Below are 19,944 nucleotides of genomic sequence, written 5' to 3'. Positions count from 1 at the left end.
GATAGGTAGGTAGATAGATAGATGATAGATAGATAGATAGATAGATAGATAGATAGATAGATAGATAGATGAGAGGGGATATATTAGGGGAACTAGCTGAAGAGGTCATCAAGCTTGAGAAGTCCCTTGCTAGTCTGTCTGTGACCTGCAGAATAAGGGAAGCTGGTAGTATGGCTCAGTCCTAGTCCAAAGGCCTCAGGACTAGGGAAACAGATGCTGTAACTCTCAGTCCAAGGCTGCATGACTAAGAATGGGGTGTGGATGTTGCTACAAGTCAGAGTCCAATGGCCAGAGAACCTAGAGTTCTGATGTCCAAGGGCAAGAGAAGAAGGGTGCCCCAGCTCCAGAAGACAGAGAAGGCAAATCTGCCTTTCTTCTGCCTTTTCATTCTATCTGAGTCCTCAGCTGATTTGATGGTGCCCACCCACATTGGGTGAGGGCAGATCTTCCTTATTCAGTCTACTGATTCAAATGCCAATCTTCTCTAGAAACACCCTCGCAGACATACCCAAAAATAATACTTTACCAGCTATCTTCATATTCCTTGATCTAGTCAAGTTGACACCTAAAATTAACCATCACAGTTACTAAATATAACTTGTCAGAGGAGAAAGCAACAGTTTTGATAGGCCACCACTGGAAGCAAGAAATGAATAAACACTTGTCTATTTTCGATAAAAAAAGAGGCTAACAGGTTGTATGCAGTATGCACAGAACCTTAAAATTGACTCCATGTGTTTCAACAAATATGTTAAATTTTTTAAGTACTATACTTCAAAGTATAAAGCAAATCTGCATTTCAATTTATTTTTATATAAAGCATAGGAGAACACTTATGATTTGGTTTGACAATGGTATCAGTTAATAGGCAGATGAGGTCAAATTGCTGTATTTCATTAATTTTCTCATTTTTAATCTAACATTCTGAGTAATTACAAATAAAAATACAAATTCAAATAAGCCATATATTTTCTCTCAACCATTTTAGAGGACAATCTTCAAAGTTCCATTTGTGACTATCTACCCCAATGCCATATAGAAATGGATAAGCAAATATATTGTGAATTTTCCTTTGCAGAATATTATCTGATCCCTTTCTCTATAGCTCACAAAAGAGATTTATAGGCCACAGTCAGGAATGACATATTGGCAATGATTTAAGAAATACAATGGATCAGATATACATTGAATCAGTAATATATAGACAACTGTTATAATTAACTACATTGTTAACATTTGTCTCTCTTCATAGGGTTAGTTACTTTTAATCAATGAAAGATAAGACTTTCACCTCACTTCCACTGAAATAGACTTGGAGTAGATGTCTACTTGGATAACCAAGAAGCACTTTTCAACAATGATCAGTACATAGCTATGGCAGAAATCCAGAGAAAATCAAAACGAAAGCTGGTAGGGTCTACAAAATGTTTCAGGCAAATTTCTTATTTTCCTCACTCCATCTCAAAAAATAACAAAAGAAAACTGAAATGTTAACCAGCACTGCCCAACCTTAATTCTAGAAGGGCTATTAATGCCATATCTTCCCTACCACAGTGCCTTAATGTCTTTCCCACACACAATATTTCTAGATCATGAGAATCTTCTATTATATTACTGGTGGTAAATGTAAAAGATAGGCTAAATGGTGCTTTTATCATTCAATTTTTTTCTTCTTTTCAAAACATCAAAAAGAAAAAAAAAAGAGAAAAAGAAAACACCTTTTTCTTAAACAAATTCCTATTACTAAAGCATAATTACAGTCATGCATTGTTTAACCATGGGTATACATTCTAAGAAATGTCTTGACACCTGTAATCCCAGCGCTTTGGGAGTCTGAGGCGGTCAGATCACAAGGTCAGGAGATCGAGACCATCCTGACTTATATGGTGAAACCCCGTCTCTACTAAAAATACAAAAAGTTAATGGGGCATGGTGGCACACACCTGCAGTCCCAGCTACTCAGGAGACTGAGGCAGGAGAATAGCTTGAACCCGGAAGGCGGAGGTTGCAGTGAGCCAAGATTATGCCACTGCACTCCAGCCTGGGTGACAGAGTGGGACTCTGTCTCAAAAGAAAAAAGAAATGCATTGTCAGGTGATTTTATTATTGTGTGAACATCACGGAGTCCACTTACACAAACCTAGATGGCATAGGCTACTATACACCTGAGCTATGTGGTATAGCCTATTGTTCTCAGGCTACAAACATGTACAGCATGTTATGAGACTCAATACTGTAGACAATTGCAAAACAGTGTTAAATATTTGTGTATCTAAGCATATCTAAACAGAGAAAAGTTACAGTGAAAATATGTTATGAAAGATTAAAAAAAATACACCAGTATAGGGTGGCTCCATTATAGTATTTTGAAACCACTGTCATGTATGCAGTCCATCCTTGGGCAAAATGTCATTCTGTGGCACACGGCCGTATTTGATTGAATCATGTAGATGAACCTGGGAAAATTATACCACACTGTCAAAAATTAGAAGTTATAAGTCATCTATAGAGTAGATAGCTGATACCATCATTTGGAGGACATCATGGAGGACAAAGTACAAGCAAAAAAAGTAAAGAGGCTATCTAGCTTGCACAGAGTACAATGGTGTGGAATTTGAGGAAAGAGAAATAGAATAAATAACTGTCCATTTTCCAAAAGACAAAGACTGAGACCAAATGGATGCACCTGACACATAAGTTTCTATTCTTTGTAATCCAACAATTCCAAAGCACATCAAAATAGTAGTTATAGTCATGTCTTGGATGAGATAACACCTATAGGCAATGAATAGGTAGGCAAGAAGATAGACCGGGGAAAGAGTAGAAAAAGAGGAGAGAGAATAGAAATGTTTAGTTAAGTGGAGATTAGTTAATGCTCTCAAGGAATGCCATTAGTCCAAAATTATTCAGTTGTAGTATGTCTGTTCATTTATCTTCTTATAAGTCATAGTGTATTATTTAAGTTTTACTCTGGAGACATATTTTCTAGCTTTGAATTCTGGCCTCATGGGCTTACTAACTGTAAGACTTTGGGAAAGTTATTCAAACACTTTCTGATTTCATTTCTTCTTTATTGAAATGAGAATAATTGTGACTATTTCTAAAGTTTACTGGATAATTAAATGATTGAATATGTGTAAAGTGCTTACAACAACACCCGGCCCATGATAAGCACTTAGTACATGCTAACTCAATTTTTATGGCAAAGAGGACCCTATTTTTCTAGTGTTCAGAATGAAATATATCTTACCACAGTCCTGCAATTCCTTATCTAAAATTCTGAAGATCATATATATCTGGTAATTCAGAATTATTTTGATTTTCAAATAATAATAAAGAGCATTTACCACATTTTAAAAATATCCCCAGTAAGGTTTAGAGCAGCAGGCTGTACAAACACTTTCACGTTTCTGCAGCAAAACATATAAATGTTCATGTGAAGTGGAAAAAACAAAGACTGTAAGTAGGTCTTTTAGTTTAGGAGAAGTTTTTACCATTAAACTAGCTTGAGCCTCCCTTTGAGGAAAAAATAAACCAGTTTTCAGAGCACTTGGGATATCATAACTGCAGATACAGAACTATTTATAAGTGTTATTTTATTATTTATTTATTTATTTATTTGTTTATTTTTGAGATGGATTCTCACTTTGTCACCCAGGCTGGAGTGTAGTCGTGTGATCTCAGCTCACTGCAACCTCCGCCTCCTGGGTTCGAGCAATTCTCTTGCCTCAGCCTCCTGAGTAGCTGGGACTATAGGCACCCACCACCATGCCTGGCTAATTTTTGTATTTTCAGTGGAGACAGAGTTTCACCATATTGGCCAGGCTGGTCTCAAATTCCTGACCTTGTGATCTGCCCACCTCTGCCTCCCAAAGTGTTGGGATTACAGGCATGAACCACCGCGACTGGTCTGTTATTTTTTGTTTACTGTTAATGGTTGGAATTTGAATGTGATCAAGTTTCAAGGTTATTGAAGAGAACAAGAAGCTCTTGGGTAAATAGTATAGGGCAAAGAGGAAGCCCTTTTTTTGAGGGAAACAGATGATGCAGTCATATTACTTGTAGTGTGTGTTATGTCCTCCCCTAATTTATATGGTAAAGCCCTAGCCCCCAGGACCTCTTAATGTGGTTATATTTGGGGATAAGGCTTTTAAAGGACAATTATCTGACACAGAAAGGATATACTGCATTTTCTATTGTATAGGTGGGAGCTAAACGCTATATGAAGGTAAAGAGTGAAATGATAAGACAGTGAAGACTCAGAAGGGTGAGAGGGTAGGAGGGGGGGTGGATGATGATAAATTACGTAATGGGTACAATGTATATTATTCAGGTGAACGATACCCTAAAAGCCCTGACTTCACCACCACACAATCTATGCATGTAACAAAATTACACCTGTACCGCATGAATTTAAACCAAAAAGAAAAACAAAATGAGGCTGTTAGGCTGGGCTGTAGTCCTATCTGACTATTGCCTTTATTATGAAATTTGGACACACAAAGGGACACCAGGGATAAGCAGAGTAAAGAGCATGTGAGGACATAGCAAGAAGGTGATCATCTGCAAGCCAAGAAGGGAGCTTGAGGAGAAAGCAAACCTGCTGATTTTGATGCTGGCATCAAAGATTTCTAGCCTCCAGAACTGTGAAAAATTAAAATGATGCCATTAAAGTCACCTACTTGGTGGTAATTTGTTACAGCAGCTTGAGCAGACAAATGTAGTGTAGAGTAGCAATTCTACTTAAAGCTCTTATTTGAACACAACTAATATTTGTATAAGACTGAAAGTCTCTAATTCTTGGATTTTTAATCTAATTGAGACAATTGTTTATAAAATAGTTTGACAACACTATGTTTCTTAGGAGCTAAAAAATTAGAAATACATTTTTTTCCCATTATTAGGTAATCTTATTTAAAAGTTTTAGATGACATATAGGTGAGGATGTGGTGATCACTGGGAAGGTACTGAGGGGCCCCTTTGGTATGATTAAAGGACAATGGTAAAAACTCATTAGAAGTGATCATCTTTCACGGGGCTGAGTGACGACCAATGGCTGGAGATTGTTTCAAAGTGCTTGGAGGATAGGATGTGAACAGAGAATGGACCTAATGTCAAATAATTGACCTTGAAGGAGAGATGACTAAGAGGTGGGAAAAAATCCGGAGATCTATTGCCAAGCTCAGAGAAGGGCAGCAAAGTTCTCCAGAGAAGAGCAGTGTTTTTCCGTTGTGGTTTTACAGGAACTAAATACGTTACACGGCAATGCCAAAAATTAAAAAAATTAGATAGTTTACACGAGGATTATTTGTTCAAGATGAAAATATAAACCAAAACAGAAAAAAAAAATCTTACTGTGATATGGTAAGTATCAAAATAATGAAAATGTTTGTATTCTTCTCTATTTTTTTGAGGTGGCAATTAGCTTCTATTTGTAATTAAGAAGGGAATCATAAGAGTTCACCCTCACTTGGATATGAATAAATACTTTTCTGATAAAAGCAAGCTGAATCAGTTCAACCATCTGGAGTAGTATTTTCTTTTATATTAATTGGCATAGTTAAAGAGCAAGAAATAATTACATAATCAGTTGCACACACAAAAACGCTGTAAGTTTAAGAATATGCTTTCAAATAAATATACAACGGAGCAAAATAAACATCATTTGTTTTTTGCCTTTTCAAATAAAAATATCTCTAAGGTTGAACTGATTCTAAAAATAATTTATGTTCCTTATAAAAAGATAAATCTAAATGTATATTGATTCAAAAGTCAAAATCCTTCTACTGTAATCCTTCTTGGTCCTCGCCTCTTTGTAATATCCACTGTAAAGCTACAAAACCTTACTTATATCCAGATTAAAAAGAAAAGACATGAACAAGAAAAATACGTTTCATTTCAGAACCTTGAAATCACAATGTCTAACCGTGCTGTACGAAGCTACAGTGTCATAAAATCTGCTTAATCCCTGCCTATTGTCAACCTTGCAAAACCTCCCTTTAACTAACCCAGTCTGGATTTTAACATCTTGTAAAATATCTTCTCCTAATTTTCCCATTTAGAGACTTACAAAAACTTTGTTAATGTAGTGTTCTTTTTTTATTGCATGGGATCTAACATACTAGCTTTGTTCGCTCAACAGATTTCTTTCATTGTGGTCTTTTGTGGCATCAACAGTGAAAAACTGTAGAGATATAACACATGGTGAATTGAAACCCACCTGCAAGAGTTCCTCTGAAACATGTTTCTCTGAGGCCTCATAAGTCTCCCATTCAGAGGTCTGTCTGACTGCAAAAGTGAGGAGAATCCTGCTTTGGGTCTAAACTTAATTTATTTTTGTCAATCTCTCAAATACAAAGTTTCTGCCTCCTAGAAATGAGAATGCTTTTTAAGTAATCCTTTGATTATTTAATCAATGTCAAAACCACTTATCCGTGATGAGAAACGACACTACTGTTTGTTTTTGTCACTCTCTGAGTCACTAAGAGGTATAGTTATAAAGACTCAGGAGTTCAGAAGTTCTTGATGCTCTTTGGACAAATTACTTTGATTACCTTTTCAAAACCTTATGAGGGCCTTCCTCAATCTTGTCTTGTTTGTTCCATTTAGTTTCATTTTGCTTGGAGGTAGAGGGTTTGTCAGGCCCCCAACCTGGTCTTTTTTTTTTTTTTTTTTTTTTTTTGAGATTGAGTCTTGCTCTGTTGCCAGGCTGGAGTGCAAGTGGAGCGATCTCAGTTCACTGCAACCTCTGCCTCCTGGGTTCAAGCAATTCCCCTGCCTCAGCCTCCCAAGTAGCTGTGATTACGGCACGTGCCACCACACCCGGCTACTTTTTGTATTTTAGGAGAGACGGGGTTTCACCATGCTCAACCTGGTCTTAAACCAGATTCTTAAGAGGTTGCCCCAGCAAAATTTTCATGTGCTCTTATCAGATCGTTTGACCTTTCAGTCAAATTCCCACTTACGTTTCAGTTTAACTCATGCGCATATGTCTCTAACTGGCATAATCCTACCAGGTACAATCTAAATTACTGTCCATTTTGGAGAACTCTATATTCTTGGGAACATGATGGTTGAACTGTTTCTTCATGTAATTGATTAGTCTCAAATTACTGCTTAATCATATTGCAAACATTATTTTATGTGGCTTTCTGTGCATGTGTGTGTCTATGTGTGTAATGGATTTCTTATATTTAAGGCTGCTTTATCATCCCACAGTGATTTTATATCTGTCAGAAGCTGGCTCCCCCTCACTTGTTCCCCTTCCTTTCTCTCTCTCTTTTTTTTTTCCTGCTTGTCTTGGAAAGTATTTTTCTGTCACTATGTGCCTACTCTAGGCACATATCTGATTCAGATAACCAGTCAAACACTTCCAAAGAAGGAGAAAAAAGTTAAACTGAGTGCACTTTTAATTGTTTTCTCACCATTTGAGATACTACTGTGATCTTTCTTACTAAAGTAGATCTACTAAGCTTAGTTTTGCTTGATCAACAGGTTTCTTTGGGGTCATTTCTTGGAATGTCAGTGATGTACAAACATAGAAGAGATCTTCAAAATCCAATCTGAAGATGACCCAGAACATATATAGGATGTGAAAAACAGCTTATAAAACCTATAGTCCTTAAGCACTGCCTTCAATAAAAAAATGCCATAAGTAGAAAAGCTAAATATTTTTTTCTCTCATCTGTAATATGAAATGTGGAAATAGAATATTCAAGATTAAATAAAGATTCCAAAGCAGAATTTGTTGCCATATTTGGGATTTGCTACCTCAGAACAAATTTGGAACGTAAAATCCTTTAAAAAGCAGACTTGGCCTAGGATATTATTGATTGTCACGGTGTGGACTAGTCAACGCAGACAGTAAAATATACGAATAGCATCTCTGACAGAACAAAATATGAAGGAAAGACCTGATTATATAAATAATAATAATAATAATAATGGTAACTGTTGCACGTGTTGGATGCTTCCTATGTGCCAGACACTACTCAAAGAGCTTTATGCATATTAACTCATTTTCTCAACAAACTTTTGAAACAGGAACAATTATTATGGTCTTGTAATGTGTAGTTCTTCTAATTAAATGTTGATTTATAATAAGGACTAAATTGACTTTTTCTTTTCATCTTGCCCAAATTCCTATATAAAAGGTCTGGGGAGTCATGCCCTACAAATCATAAATTGTCATCAGATGGGTTTTATTTAACTCTATATATTGTGACTTACTTTCCAACCTGACTCTGGCATAACATTATAAGACAAAGAAGAAAATCAAAATATTTTACCCCAAAACATGTTTCTTTGCCATATCTTGAAATGGCCCTGCAAAGTTGTCCTTTGTGGGGGAAAATTAGCATCTGTAAAGAATCTCTATTAACAGAGCTGGTTCTTTTTCTTCCTGGCCCTCTCAAGTCTAAAGAGATTAACTAAGAGTCTAGCACCTTTTAAAGATCTGAATAAGAAATCCTTGTCATCTATTGTCTCTAAGTGCAGCCACTATAAGACCTCAAAAGAACCTTGGTCTCCACAGTCTTTTATCTTAACCTGAACATTTCCTTTCTGTCATCCCAGGTCTTTAGATAAACTCAACCAATTGTCAAACAGAAAATGTTTAAATTTACCCATAGCCTGGAAGCATCCCCCACACCACCCGCTGCTTTGAGCTGTCCTGTCTTTCTGGACCAAACCAATGTATTTCTTAAATGTATTTCATTGATGTCTCACACCTCCCTAAAATGTAAAGAACCAAGCTGCGCCCCTACTACCTTGGGCACATGTTCTCGGGGTCTCCTGAGGGCTATGTCACAGACCATGGTCACTTATGTGGCTCAGAATAAATCTCTTCCAATATTTTACAGAGTTTGACTCTTTTAATTGACAGTAAGTATAAAGATCTTTACTCTCCTTATTGCCTGTCAATTCTGAGTTCTGAGATTTTTTTTTTTACTGAGTCCTTAAAGGGTCTCTTGATCTCAAATTCACACTGTTCATCAGATACATCTTAGTGGCAGGCTATAGGCATCTAACAACTGAAAAATTCTATATATTTCCCAAAAAATTGTCATCACTGAGATTATAAAAGATTTTCTTATTCTACTAAACTACACGGAAACTAAGAATGGGATATCTAAAGTTGAACTGAGGTAGAAAATTCAAGATACTATATTCTGCATATTAGACAATAAAGAAAACATACAAGTAGAAGCAAGTTTTGCAAAAAAATTATCAAAGAAAACTTGTAATCATGATCTATTTCTTTTGGAAGATACTTTTCATTCAAGGCAGAAGGCTATAAAATAAGTATAGTTATCTTCTATAATTTCCAAATTATACAAAATACTAGACCTTAAGAGAACAATATTGCCTAATGGTTTTTGCTAACTCTTATTCCCAAGAATAGTACATTTTCTTCAATTTTAGTTTTGTTCTTAGAAGTTGCATATTTTTCTTCTTTTATCCCTTTAAAAAAACAATTCTCAGCTGGGCGTGGTGGCTCACGCCTGTAATCCCAGCACTTTGGGAGGCCAAGGCGGGTGGATCATGGGGTCAGGAGATCCAGACCATCCTGGCTAACACGGTGAAACCCTATCTCTACTAAAATTACAAAAAAAAAAAAAATTAGCCGGGGGTAGTGATGCACATCTGTAGTCCCAGCTACTCAGGAGGCTGAGGCAGGAGAATGGCATGAACCCGGGAGGCAGAGTTTGCAGTGAGTAGAGATCTCACCACTGCTCTCCAGCCTGGGAGACAGAGCAAGACTTCATCTCAAAAAAAAAAAACCACACACACACACAAAAAACAATTCTCTCCAGTGATCTCTCAGGCAAGAGAAAAGAGTGACTTTGCTTAACTCAAGCAATAACCTAGTCCTAAAGTAGTCTGATTCATAATTCTAATTAAGTCATAAATGGAAAGAGAAATCATTGGTGATTTTTATTTCATTCCAATTGAAATCATTCTTGTGTTAATGTTCCAGGTTGACAAGTTACTTTGAAATTCAGAATATAATTTATCTGATTCTCAGAATTTTCTATTTTGGAGAGAATTAAAATGATTTTCCATTTCAAGTAGAAATATGTAATTCCTCAAAAGATAAACAATGCAAAGTCTATCCAAGTCCATTAGCAAAGGCATACAGTCCACTATCAGAATAAAATAATTACTTTCTTTAGGATGTTATATGCTCAAATGATAGTTTACGTCAATAAACAATCTTGAAGTATTACTTTCAATGATTAATTAATGTAAATATAAAACAGGGCTGGGAAAAGAGTATTTAACTAAACATTGATTTTCAATCTGCCTTTTTTCAACTGTCTCTAATTATGTTTCTTTAAGTCTCTGAGGTTTGTATCATCAATAATTTCCTATTTATGGTTTTCAGCAAAGAAAATAGAGAATCAGCACACTGTAATCCAGCAGAGAAAATTAGTGAAGCATTCTGGACTCCAAAATAGATAACAGGTTATAAGATATGCTCATTATATTCTTGAGAATGATACATTCATAAATGAGCTATTTTAATAATTTAAAATGTATATTTTTTTCCTAAGTGTCTGTAAGAATCTATCTGTGCTTGCAATCCCACAAATAAAAGTGGGATGTTTTTAATATCAATGGCATGATCACGCAAAGATCATCAACTGAAAAATTTCCAAAACACGTGGGAATTTTTACAGTAATGTGGAATAAGTATATCTATAAAGTTGTTGATCATATTTCTAAATACTTTAGAAATTACCTAAAGTGTTAATTCTCTTTCTGATGTTTAAGAAGCATATTTATAATCAGTTTTATAAGAGTATAAACTATTTATCTAAAATATTCAAGTGTACCAATATTAACCTTTTTTCAGAATTCCAGATTAATAACGGCAACATTATCCCTGCCAAGACTGTTCATCACTTTAAGAGATCTGAGTCATGCAAATTATATAAAAGTGATCCTTGATCACTACGCATTTGTACTTCATTTGCATAGCCTCTTTGGTTCCTGACTTCCTGTAACTTCCAATAACAGCCTTAATCCAAAAATTCCAATAGCTAGTGTATTTCATATTAGCTTATCACATTCAATAGAATTTCAGAAGCTAAATATTTATTCCTGATTTAGATACTGAACCATAATTATTAGTTCTCCTCATCATGATATAAAGTCACATATCATGTGATTTTAGACCTGTGATACAGAATATTCAGAATACCAATGGTTGGGCATTTTTGAGGTAGGGTAAAAATAAAGACAATCTGCCATTCCAAAACTGTGCACACAGGCACACACAGATGAAGCTTTAATACTTAAAAACTGACCTTTGGAAAAAAAAAACAAAAAAACAAAAAAAAAAAAAAACAAAAAAAACTACCTAAAATAACAAAGGTGTTTTAAAGTATTTTAAGAAAAATTACAGTAACTTAGTGTTATACACACTTAATGAAAAAAATGATTTATCTATGTGTCTTACCCAGTCAATTTCACTGAGGTTTTTCTATGAGTTGCAAAATCCAACTGGATGCAAGAAAATTGTTTATAATCAGTTAGAAATATCTGTTAAACCATCACATTTTGTATAGCATTCTACCAATCTCCCCTTTTAAACAAGCTTTTTATTATCTATTATAATCAGCCCCCTCAAATTGTATACACAATATGCATGTATGAAAATGCAAAAATACCAATATAACTGGAGTTATTTTATACAGCTAATAACTATTTTCATATATTTCACAATTTAGCAATTTAGGTGTTACCTATCTCTATTTCCTTTAGAAAAGTAATTTACATTTTAATCACTTCTTCTTAATTTATATTTTCATATAGTATATAGTTTCAAATCTAGCCTTCTTGTCTGGCAATTAGATTTTTAATGGTATTTACCACTTAGCAAAATAGCATATTACTGTCTACTTCATTTTCTATGAATACTCTGTTCTCATTACTTCAATAAATAAATAGAACATTTTAAATGGCACTTCTTAAATCTTCTTATAACTATTTGGTAATAAGCCCTTGATATTGCATCCATCAACACCTATTGGTAATAGCTGTCATTTGAACTGAGAAATTAATTCATCATAATAAGTAATTATTGTCATTTGTCAATCATAATAGCATTACAAAGAGAAATTCTAGGAAATCATTTGGAGTAAGAGTTTTCTAAACCCCCCCGTTTCAATTTAACATAATCAGAAGTACATTGTACATCGTATTATGCACACACATAATAGAACACAACAAACAGAAATTAGATATATACATGTCCCATTTCTTACATGAGATCACAAGGTCCTTAACATAGTAATTGTACTCTTTGTTTACAGGTCATCTACCATTCAGACTTGAAAATAACAGTTTTTACAACATACTTCACCTAATTGTCTTATACCTCCCTAAAGTTTCTTATCTTAGAACACACTAGGCCTCTTAGTCACAGGGAAAGCTAAGGTTAAGTATTTAGATTGAATAGAAATATGCCTAAGTAACCCTGTGCTGCCCCAAGTGGAAGTAAAGTAGTTGTTTTGAATTTTAATAGTTGACATTTACTTTCTGGTCACGAATTAGAGGTGTCAAGTGAAGAAGACATTACTGGATAATGGTTAATTTCATGACCTTAGCTTTTTATAATTATTCCATTACCCTGAGGGAGAAGGCCAAAATCAATGTTGTCCCTTCTATGGAGATGTATACATTAAATTGTAAATTATTACAATTTTGACCTTCACAGAAATCACAAGGTAGTTTTGAGAACAATATACTTCTAAAATTAATTTAAACACATTTTCACCATGTTCCTTACTTATAAGTGCACTTATAATAAAAATAAAATCGAAGGACGTTAGAAAAATAAGCAATACAATTTAAGAGCCACTCTTTCAATAAAACCCAATCATTATGCATTTAAAAATAATGCATAATGAAAAACTATAAAAATCTTAGTAAAACAAATGCAGAATTTTGCCACCATTTAGCAATGCCATTGTACGGATATATGGATTTCAGTTTTCCTTCTTTTGACACACAGCGGCTATTAGACTAGGAAACAGCAAGGAGAAGCCGAGTAACTCCATTTGTATGTCCCTAAAGGCACTAAATCAGCAGAGATAAATTGCGGCAGTACTGCTTGGATGTAAACTTTCACTTAGGAGGTGATCAGTTCAGTTCTTTCTATAAGTAGATCCATTTTGGTCATGTCTGAATGAAAGCAGTCACTCTCACAAAGCTGTAAAAGGCTCTGAGATCCTCCTTATGAAGTGCATTTTTCCCCAGTTATACTGATGACCATATTCTTATCATCTTGCTCTCCTACAACATGAAAAATATCTAAAGATTTATCTGTGTTTCACCTCATCCAGCTCTTCCATCAACGTGAACCAACTTTATGTGTTTCTAAATAAAAATAGATTCTTCTGGATAGGAAATAGCTGAGAAAATGGAAAGAGACCTTAAATGACAAATTCACTAGGAACTAAAATGTCAAATACTAAAATCATGCAACTGGTATTAAAACATCAAGGAAAGCTGGCAAACACCACTATAGAGAAGAAATCTGTTTCTACAGAAAGGAGGCTACAAATGGAGAGGACAGTGTGATTTATTTCCTCATTTTATAGGACAAAATACCTTCACTTTTGTACAAAAATTGCTATATAAGTATCACCAAAAATGATTTTTTTTGTGCAGCGAGAATGTTTTGATTTACTGAATTAAATATTCCACCCTTCCCACACCTCCCAGCAACCTGAGTCACAGAGTTAAGTACAGCATTTATACATTTAGCATGGAAAAAAATTTAAGTGATGTTAAGTCTTCACATTCAGTTAGAATCAGAAAATAATGTGCACCATATAAATTCTATGGTATTATGTTTGGTACTGTTAAAAGTTTCTCCTCGTTATAAAGCATCTGGGGTAGGCAATAATGAAAGAAGTTTTAAAATCACTAGCTTTATCAGAGCAACTTCATACTCTCTATTAATGCATACCAACCTAGTAGCATATGCCAAAAGCCTTTGACAGGAAAATGAAAAATCCCAAATGTCATAAAATGTTTGCATTGTTGGAATTTTGCTAATTTCTCAGTAAGTCTCAGTTTTAAAAATTGCATTGTAATGTTTGCTTAAAAAGGCTTTTCTGCCCCCAGTGAAAGGACCTGCTTCTACAGAAATCCATTATAACAGAAACAATGTTTGCCTAATCAGAGAAACAACATTTTCTTTAGCTTCAGAGGAACAAGCACAAATAACACATTTACATAAACATGTAAAATATGCTTTGGCCAGAATGAACGGAGCCTTATGCATACAACATTCTCTTCAATGCATCTCCATTTCCATTATCAACGTAATTATCATCAATCACCATCACCACATCACTGCAACACCATAGCCATGTTTCCTCTTTTTCCCTGTCCCTCTTCTTTAAACATTCTTACCTCTCTCCCTCCTTGAACTGTCTCTAGTCTTTTCAAGTTTAAACCCTGAAAAAGAAAAGCAAAATATATTATTATTGGCAGAGAAGAAGTAAATAATAATTCATACTAGTGCAAGAATTTTGAAATAAAGGAAATAATTCACTTATTCATAACAAAGATCTGTATATAGATGACTATCTCATGTGTGTATGTGTCTATGAGTATGTAGCTAAGTAAGTCTTCAAATGTCGTCCCAATGCATTTCCTGCTGAACCCTAGATCATAAGTAAAAATAAAATATTAATACGTCTATTTTACGCAGTGATTGCCTACCCTTTATTGAAACCAAAGATATTGTTTAAACTTGAACTAGTACGTGCAGTATATTCTATGATGGTAAGCTCCTGCTCTATTTCACCTACCGGCAGATCTCAGTGCCCAAACAAAGTCAGATTGATAAAAGACAGCAGAAGCCCTTGCAGTACTGCTGATTATCTATAAAATATTCAGGATTTTATTTCCTGTCAAAGGGCTTTCTCTCTCTTCTATTAGCATACCTGCTCTCCACAATATAAAAGGAGGATCCACTCTAAGTTCCTAATAAGCACTATACTTAATTAAAAGAAGAAAGAGTTATTGTTTTTCTTAGCAAGTCAATTTTGTCATTAAAAGTAATGGCAAAAACTGCAATTACTTTTGCACCAATCTGATAAATTATTTAACAATGCTTTGGAAAAAATAAATTTAAAAATGTTCATACTACCATTAAGAATTTTGATTAAAGTCAAAGTAGTTCTCTATTTCTGATGAAAATCTGAATAGTACATAATCATAATTATATATTTGCATTACCAATGCATTTATCACATACATTGCACTACCAATGTATAAGGTTAAAAAAAAAAAAAAGTCCTGTAATAAAGATGCACTAGACCCATTATGTTTCTAGCTTTATATTTAGGAATTTAAGAAGATATTATTACTGTTGTTATTTCATTAAGTAGCAACAATAATAATGCTGGGAGCACAATATTGTAGTTAAGTATTTCATAGTTACAGGAAAAATACATTACAGGATAACTTTTTTTCCATTTAGCTACAGCATTTATGTTTTAAAAAATTTCAGGGTTTTTTCAAAAATGTTATCTCTTCATCAATAAATTTCTTGATTGTTTAGATAAAAACATATGAGATACATTTTAACTAAACCATTTTATTTTAAACAGTAGCTTTACTACTCTCTTGACCCTAGAAAAGGTTCTAGAATCAACACAGCAAACCATTTATTTTTGTAAAAAGGTGGTAGCCTGTTTTCTGATTATAGAAAATTATCTACATTTATAGAACACAGTTTGAAGAGGCTAAATTTTATGTGACAAATAATATAAAACAAAAAGTTAGAACATTTCTTAAATGTAAAGTTTATGCTAAAAGTAAATTCTGAAGTAGTACTCATGCTTATAGTTTTTTACATCTGGGAGATAGTATAATGGGATGCTTTTGAATTCAGACTGACGTAGTTTTAAATCTCTGGTTTGTCACTTTCTTCTGAACGCCCTTTAGTAAATTACATAATGTCTCTCAATTTCATCTTTTGTGACTGAAAAATAATAAATATAGTAGCTATCAAATGTATTTGCTAGGAAGATTAAATGAGATATTATATGTAACAGCATTTAGCAAAGACCAGGCACAGCATATTCCAAAACAGTAATTATTGTCTTCTCTTCTTCCTCCTATTTTTATCATTATTACACATATATAATTAGTTAAATATAAGATCAATTTGAGGCTGGGCATGGTGGCTCATGCCTGTAATCTCAGCGCTTTGGGAGGCAGAGATAGTTGGATCACTTGAAGTCAGGAGTTCGAGACCAGCCCGGTCAACATGGTGAAACCCTGTCTCTACTAAAAATACAAAAAAAATTAGCTGGGAATGGTGGGGGGCGCCTGTAATCCCAGCTACACAGAAGGCTGAGGCGGGAGAATAGCTTGAACCCAGACGGCAGACGTTGTCGTGAGCTGAGATCATGGGAGTATTGTTTTCATAAAGCTTGTGGGGAAAACATTGGCCTTATATCTTTAAACAGTTTTCTGACCCTCAATTTTCCTACCATCTAATTCTAGAACTCAAATTATATGTTAAATAACTTGTTATTGTCTCTAAAATCACTGACACTGTTTACTTTTGTACAACCTCCTTTTTCCTTGATATTTTATATGTTTTCTATTGTTACACCTTCAAGTTCATTGATCTTTTCTTCTGCAGTATCTAATCTGCTTTTAATCCCATTCAGTGAAATTTTTATTTCAGCTATCTTGGTTTTCATTTCTAGAAGTTTAATTTTGATATTATTTTATTATCTATTTCTCTCATTATATTTATATTTCTCTTTAATTCCTTGACATTTATATTTGTAATAATGTTTTAAACTTTTTCTGTTAACTTCATTATCTGTCATTTACAGGTCTGTTTCTATTGATTGAATTTTCTCCTGACATGAGTCATATTTTATTATTTTTTCTCATGTCCAGTAATTTTTTATTGGTTGCCAGATATTATACATTTTATTTTGTTTAGTGTTAGATTTAGTTGTATTGACTTAGACGTAGAATTGTCCCTGGGAGACAGTTAAGTTACCCGTGACTCATACTGATCCCTCTGAGGCTTGCATTAAACAATTTTTAGGGTGAGTCTGAAGTAGTCTAGTGTTAAGTTATCCCTGTTCCTAAGGCTTGGTCCTTTTGTGCTCTCTACTGAACTCCCTCTGTATTTAATGGGGGTTCACTACTCTGGCTGATGGGAAATCAAAAGATTCCCAGACCTGTGAGACCCCTGGGAATTCTACTTAGAGTTCACTCTAATTATTCTTTTCCGGCAGTTGTTTGTCACCTGGTCATATGGAATTTCACATTACGTATGTGTAGATTGCTATTCAAACAAAGATTCTGGGGAGCCCCTCTGCAGAGTTCTAGAACTCTTTGTGTATTTCCCTCATTTCTGGTAATCTGCCCCACAAATTCTAGCTCCTTTGTTCTCTCTAAACTCAGATCTTTGTCTCCTCAACTACAAAATTAAATACCATGAAGTTATGTTTAGGCTGTTCCTCCATATGCCACGTATCATGGTCTAAAAATTGCCTCCAGTCAGAAATTTCAGTGTTGGAATCATCTCTTCATTTGCTTCCCTTCTCTTGAAGATCATAGCATTTCTATATATTTAGTCCAGTTTTCTAGCAATGAAAGCTGGAGGACAAGTCTTACAGACAGAACTCCTTCATGAATAGAAACAGAAGTCAAGATAAATATTATTTTAGCTTATTTTTTCAAAGGAGGACATTGAAGCCTACAAAATTTAAATTATGTGACTAAGTTCCAGATCCAGTAAGTACAAAAGTAAAACTTAAACGAATATTTCAAGAGCCTCAATACCAGGTTCATCCTTTCATCCTTAGTCAAATTGTTTTAAACTTCCATCAGTCAAAATGTTTAATGTTGTATTACATACTTTTGAATACAAATTTATTGTAACATGAAATTCATGCATGAGTCACCATGATTCTTCAAGGCAACACAGTGATTAAAAGGAGCTGAGAATCAGCATTTAGTGGAAAACAAAAAACAAACAAACAAAAAACACAAAAAACACATGGTTGGAACATGGACTGGACTGAAAGGCAAGCTTGCCAGAGTAGATAAGATGTACTGTGTAAACAATGTAAAAAGCTTGGTGGTAATTTAGGCACTAGATTATTGACAGATCAAGCTTCAGGTTGAAAATCTGAAGCAGTGTATCTGATGACAAGAATTTGAGAGCTGTGTGGGCAAAGAATAATGGCTTATGAGGATTTTCCATATGATACTAGGGCTTTAGACAAGATTGTGTTTCAAAGGAGAAGTAAGGTATAGTGAGATTCACTAATTCTATGAACTGGGAGATGCCAAGCCTTAACTGATAGCAGAAATTGCTCTTGAGTACTAGAGCAAGACTATCTTCAAGTTGGAAGGTCAGGTGACTTGAATGTGGAAAACTGTTAGGGAGGTATCAACTGTGACTTACAACCTCTGCTAGGAAACCTGCACAATCTTGATTTTTACTGACTCTTATTAACAGTAACTTGGTTGATTTGCTTTAAAAGATCATACTGTAATATCACCCCCACTAACCAAGAAATAACATTTAGCACAAGGGATATTTTCTTTCTTTTCTTTTTTTTTTTTTTTTTTGAGACGGAGTCTCACGCTGTTGCCCAGGCTGGAGTGCAGTGGCGCGATCTCGGCTCACTGCAAGCTCCGCCTCCCGGGTTCACGCCATTCTCCTGCCTCAGCCTCCTGAGTAGCTGGGACTACAGGCGCCCGCCACCGCGCCCGGCTAATTTTTTTGTATTTTTAGTAGAGACGGGGTTTCACTGTGGTCTCGATCTCCTGACCTTGTGATCCGCCCGCCTTGGCCTCCCAAAGTGCTGGGATTACAGGCTTGAGCCACCGCGCCCGGCCTGGATATTTTCAAAATAAGTATTAATCTAAAATAACCCAAACACCTTTATTTGTGTTCACTTATATATACCACACGATTAAAAAAATCCTTTGCATTTTTATACTATTATATAATTTCCACTAAGACACATATTAAAATAATTCAGAAACAAGAATATGTTTTAATTCTTTTTTTTTTTTTTTTTTTTTTTTGAGACAGAGTTTCGCTCTTATCGCCCAGGCTGGAGTGCAGGCTGGATTGCAGTGGCATGATCTCAGCTCACTGCAACCTCTGCCTCCCAGGTTCAAGCAATTCTCCTTGCCTCAGCCTCCCAAGTAGCTGGGATTACAGGCACCCGCCACCATGCCCAGCTAATTTTTTTTTTTTTTTTTTTTTTTTGGTATTTTTAGTAGAGACGGGGTTTCACTATGTTGGCCAGGCTAGTGATCCAACCGCCTCGGCCTCTCAAAGTGCTGGGATTACAAGAATGAGCCACCACGACCGGCCTGAATATGTTTTAATTCTATTCACTGATGTACACACAAACAGTCAAATTATTCATATATATATGTATGCATATGGGTTGATTCTTAATATAAGATTCACAGAATTTTAATTGATTTAAAATCCACTTTGTTATTTTTCAACCATATAAATGCAATATTGACCTAGCATGTCTTGAACAAAGTGTATTTAAAAATACTCTGGAGGACGTGGTTGGAAAAAATTCATTTCCCTCAGTATACATATTTCTCACTAGAGAATAGGAAATCTCTGCATTGATCAAAATTAATCACATAAGACCAAACCAAAATGTTATAAATTGTAGGCAGGAAAAAAATTACCCTAAAGCAAATGTTCTGCAGTGTGTTAAATTAAGATGGTTTAGTACGGCAGTAAGGGAGAAAGGCTATTAACTGAAAAAAAAAAAAAAAAAAAAAAAGAACTTCCTATCAAAATTTCTCTTGCATTCCAGTATCCACATGAACACCCCTGGTAACCGTGCTGGCATATAGACCCACTTTGTCTAAGGTACTCAGGGATGTGAGGGAAGAGAT

The 19,944-nt window shown here is 34.8% G+C and overlaps 1 protein-coding gene across 6 annotated transcripts in view; it reads right to left on the bottom strand.

Annotated features, from left to right (window-relative positions):
• CCSER1 (coiled-coil serine rich protein 1) overlaps window positions 1–19,944 on the bottom strand; it is a 1,446,943-nt gene that overhangs the window by 488,813 nt on the left and 938,186 nt on the right. For all 6 annotated transcript variants that reach the window (XM_078002679.1, XM_015138795.3, XM_078002682.1 and 3 more), the window contains one exon: window positions 14,431–14,475. In XM_078002679.1, the coding sequence (XP_077858805.1) occupies window positions 14,431–14,475 (45 nt within the window). The remainder of the gene's footprint in view (window positions 1–14,430; window positions 14,476–19,944) is intronic.

This window comes from Macaca mulatta, chromosome 5 (genome assembly GCF_049350105.2).
Source record: "Macaca mulatta isolate MMU2019108-1 chromosome 5, T2T-MMU8v2.0, whole genome shotgun sequence".
Taxonomy (NCBI): domain Eukaryota; kingdom Metazoa; phylum Chordata; class Mammalia; order Primates; family Cercopithecidae; genus Macaca; species Macaca mulatta.
Note: the sequence above shows the minus strand (reverse complement) of the source record. Positions and strands in the feature narration are given on the sequence as shown.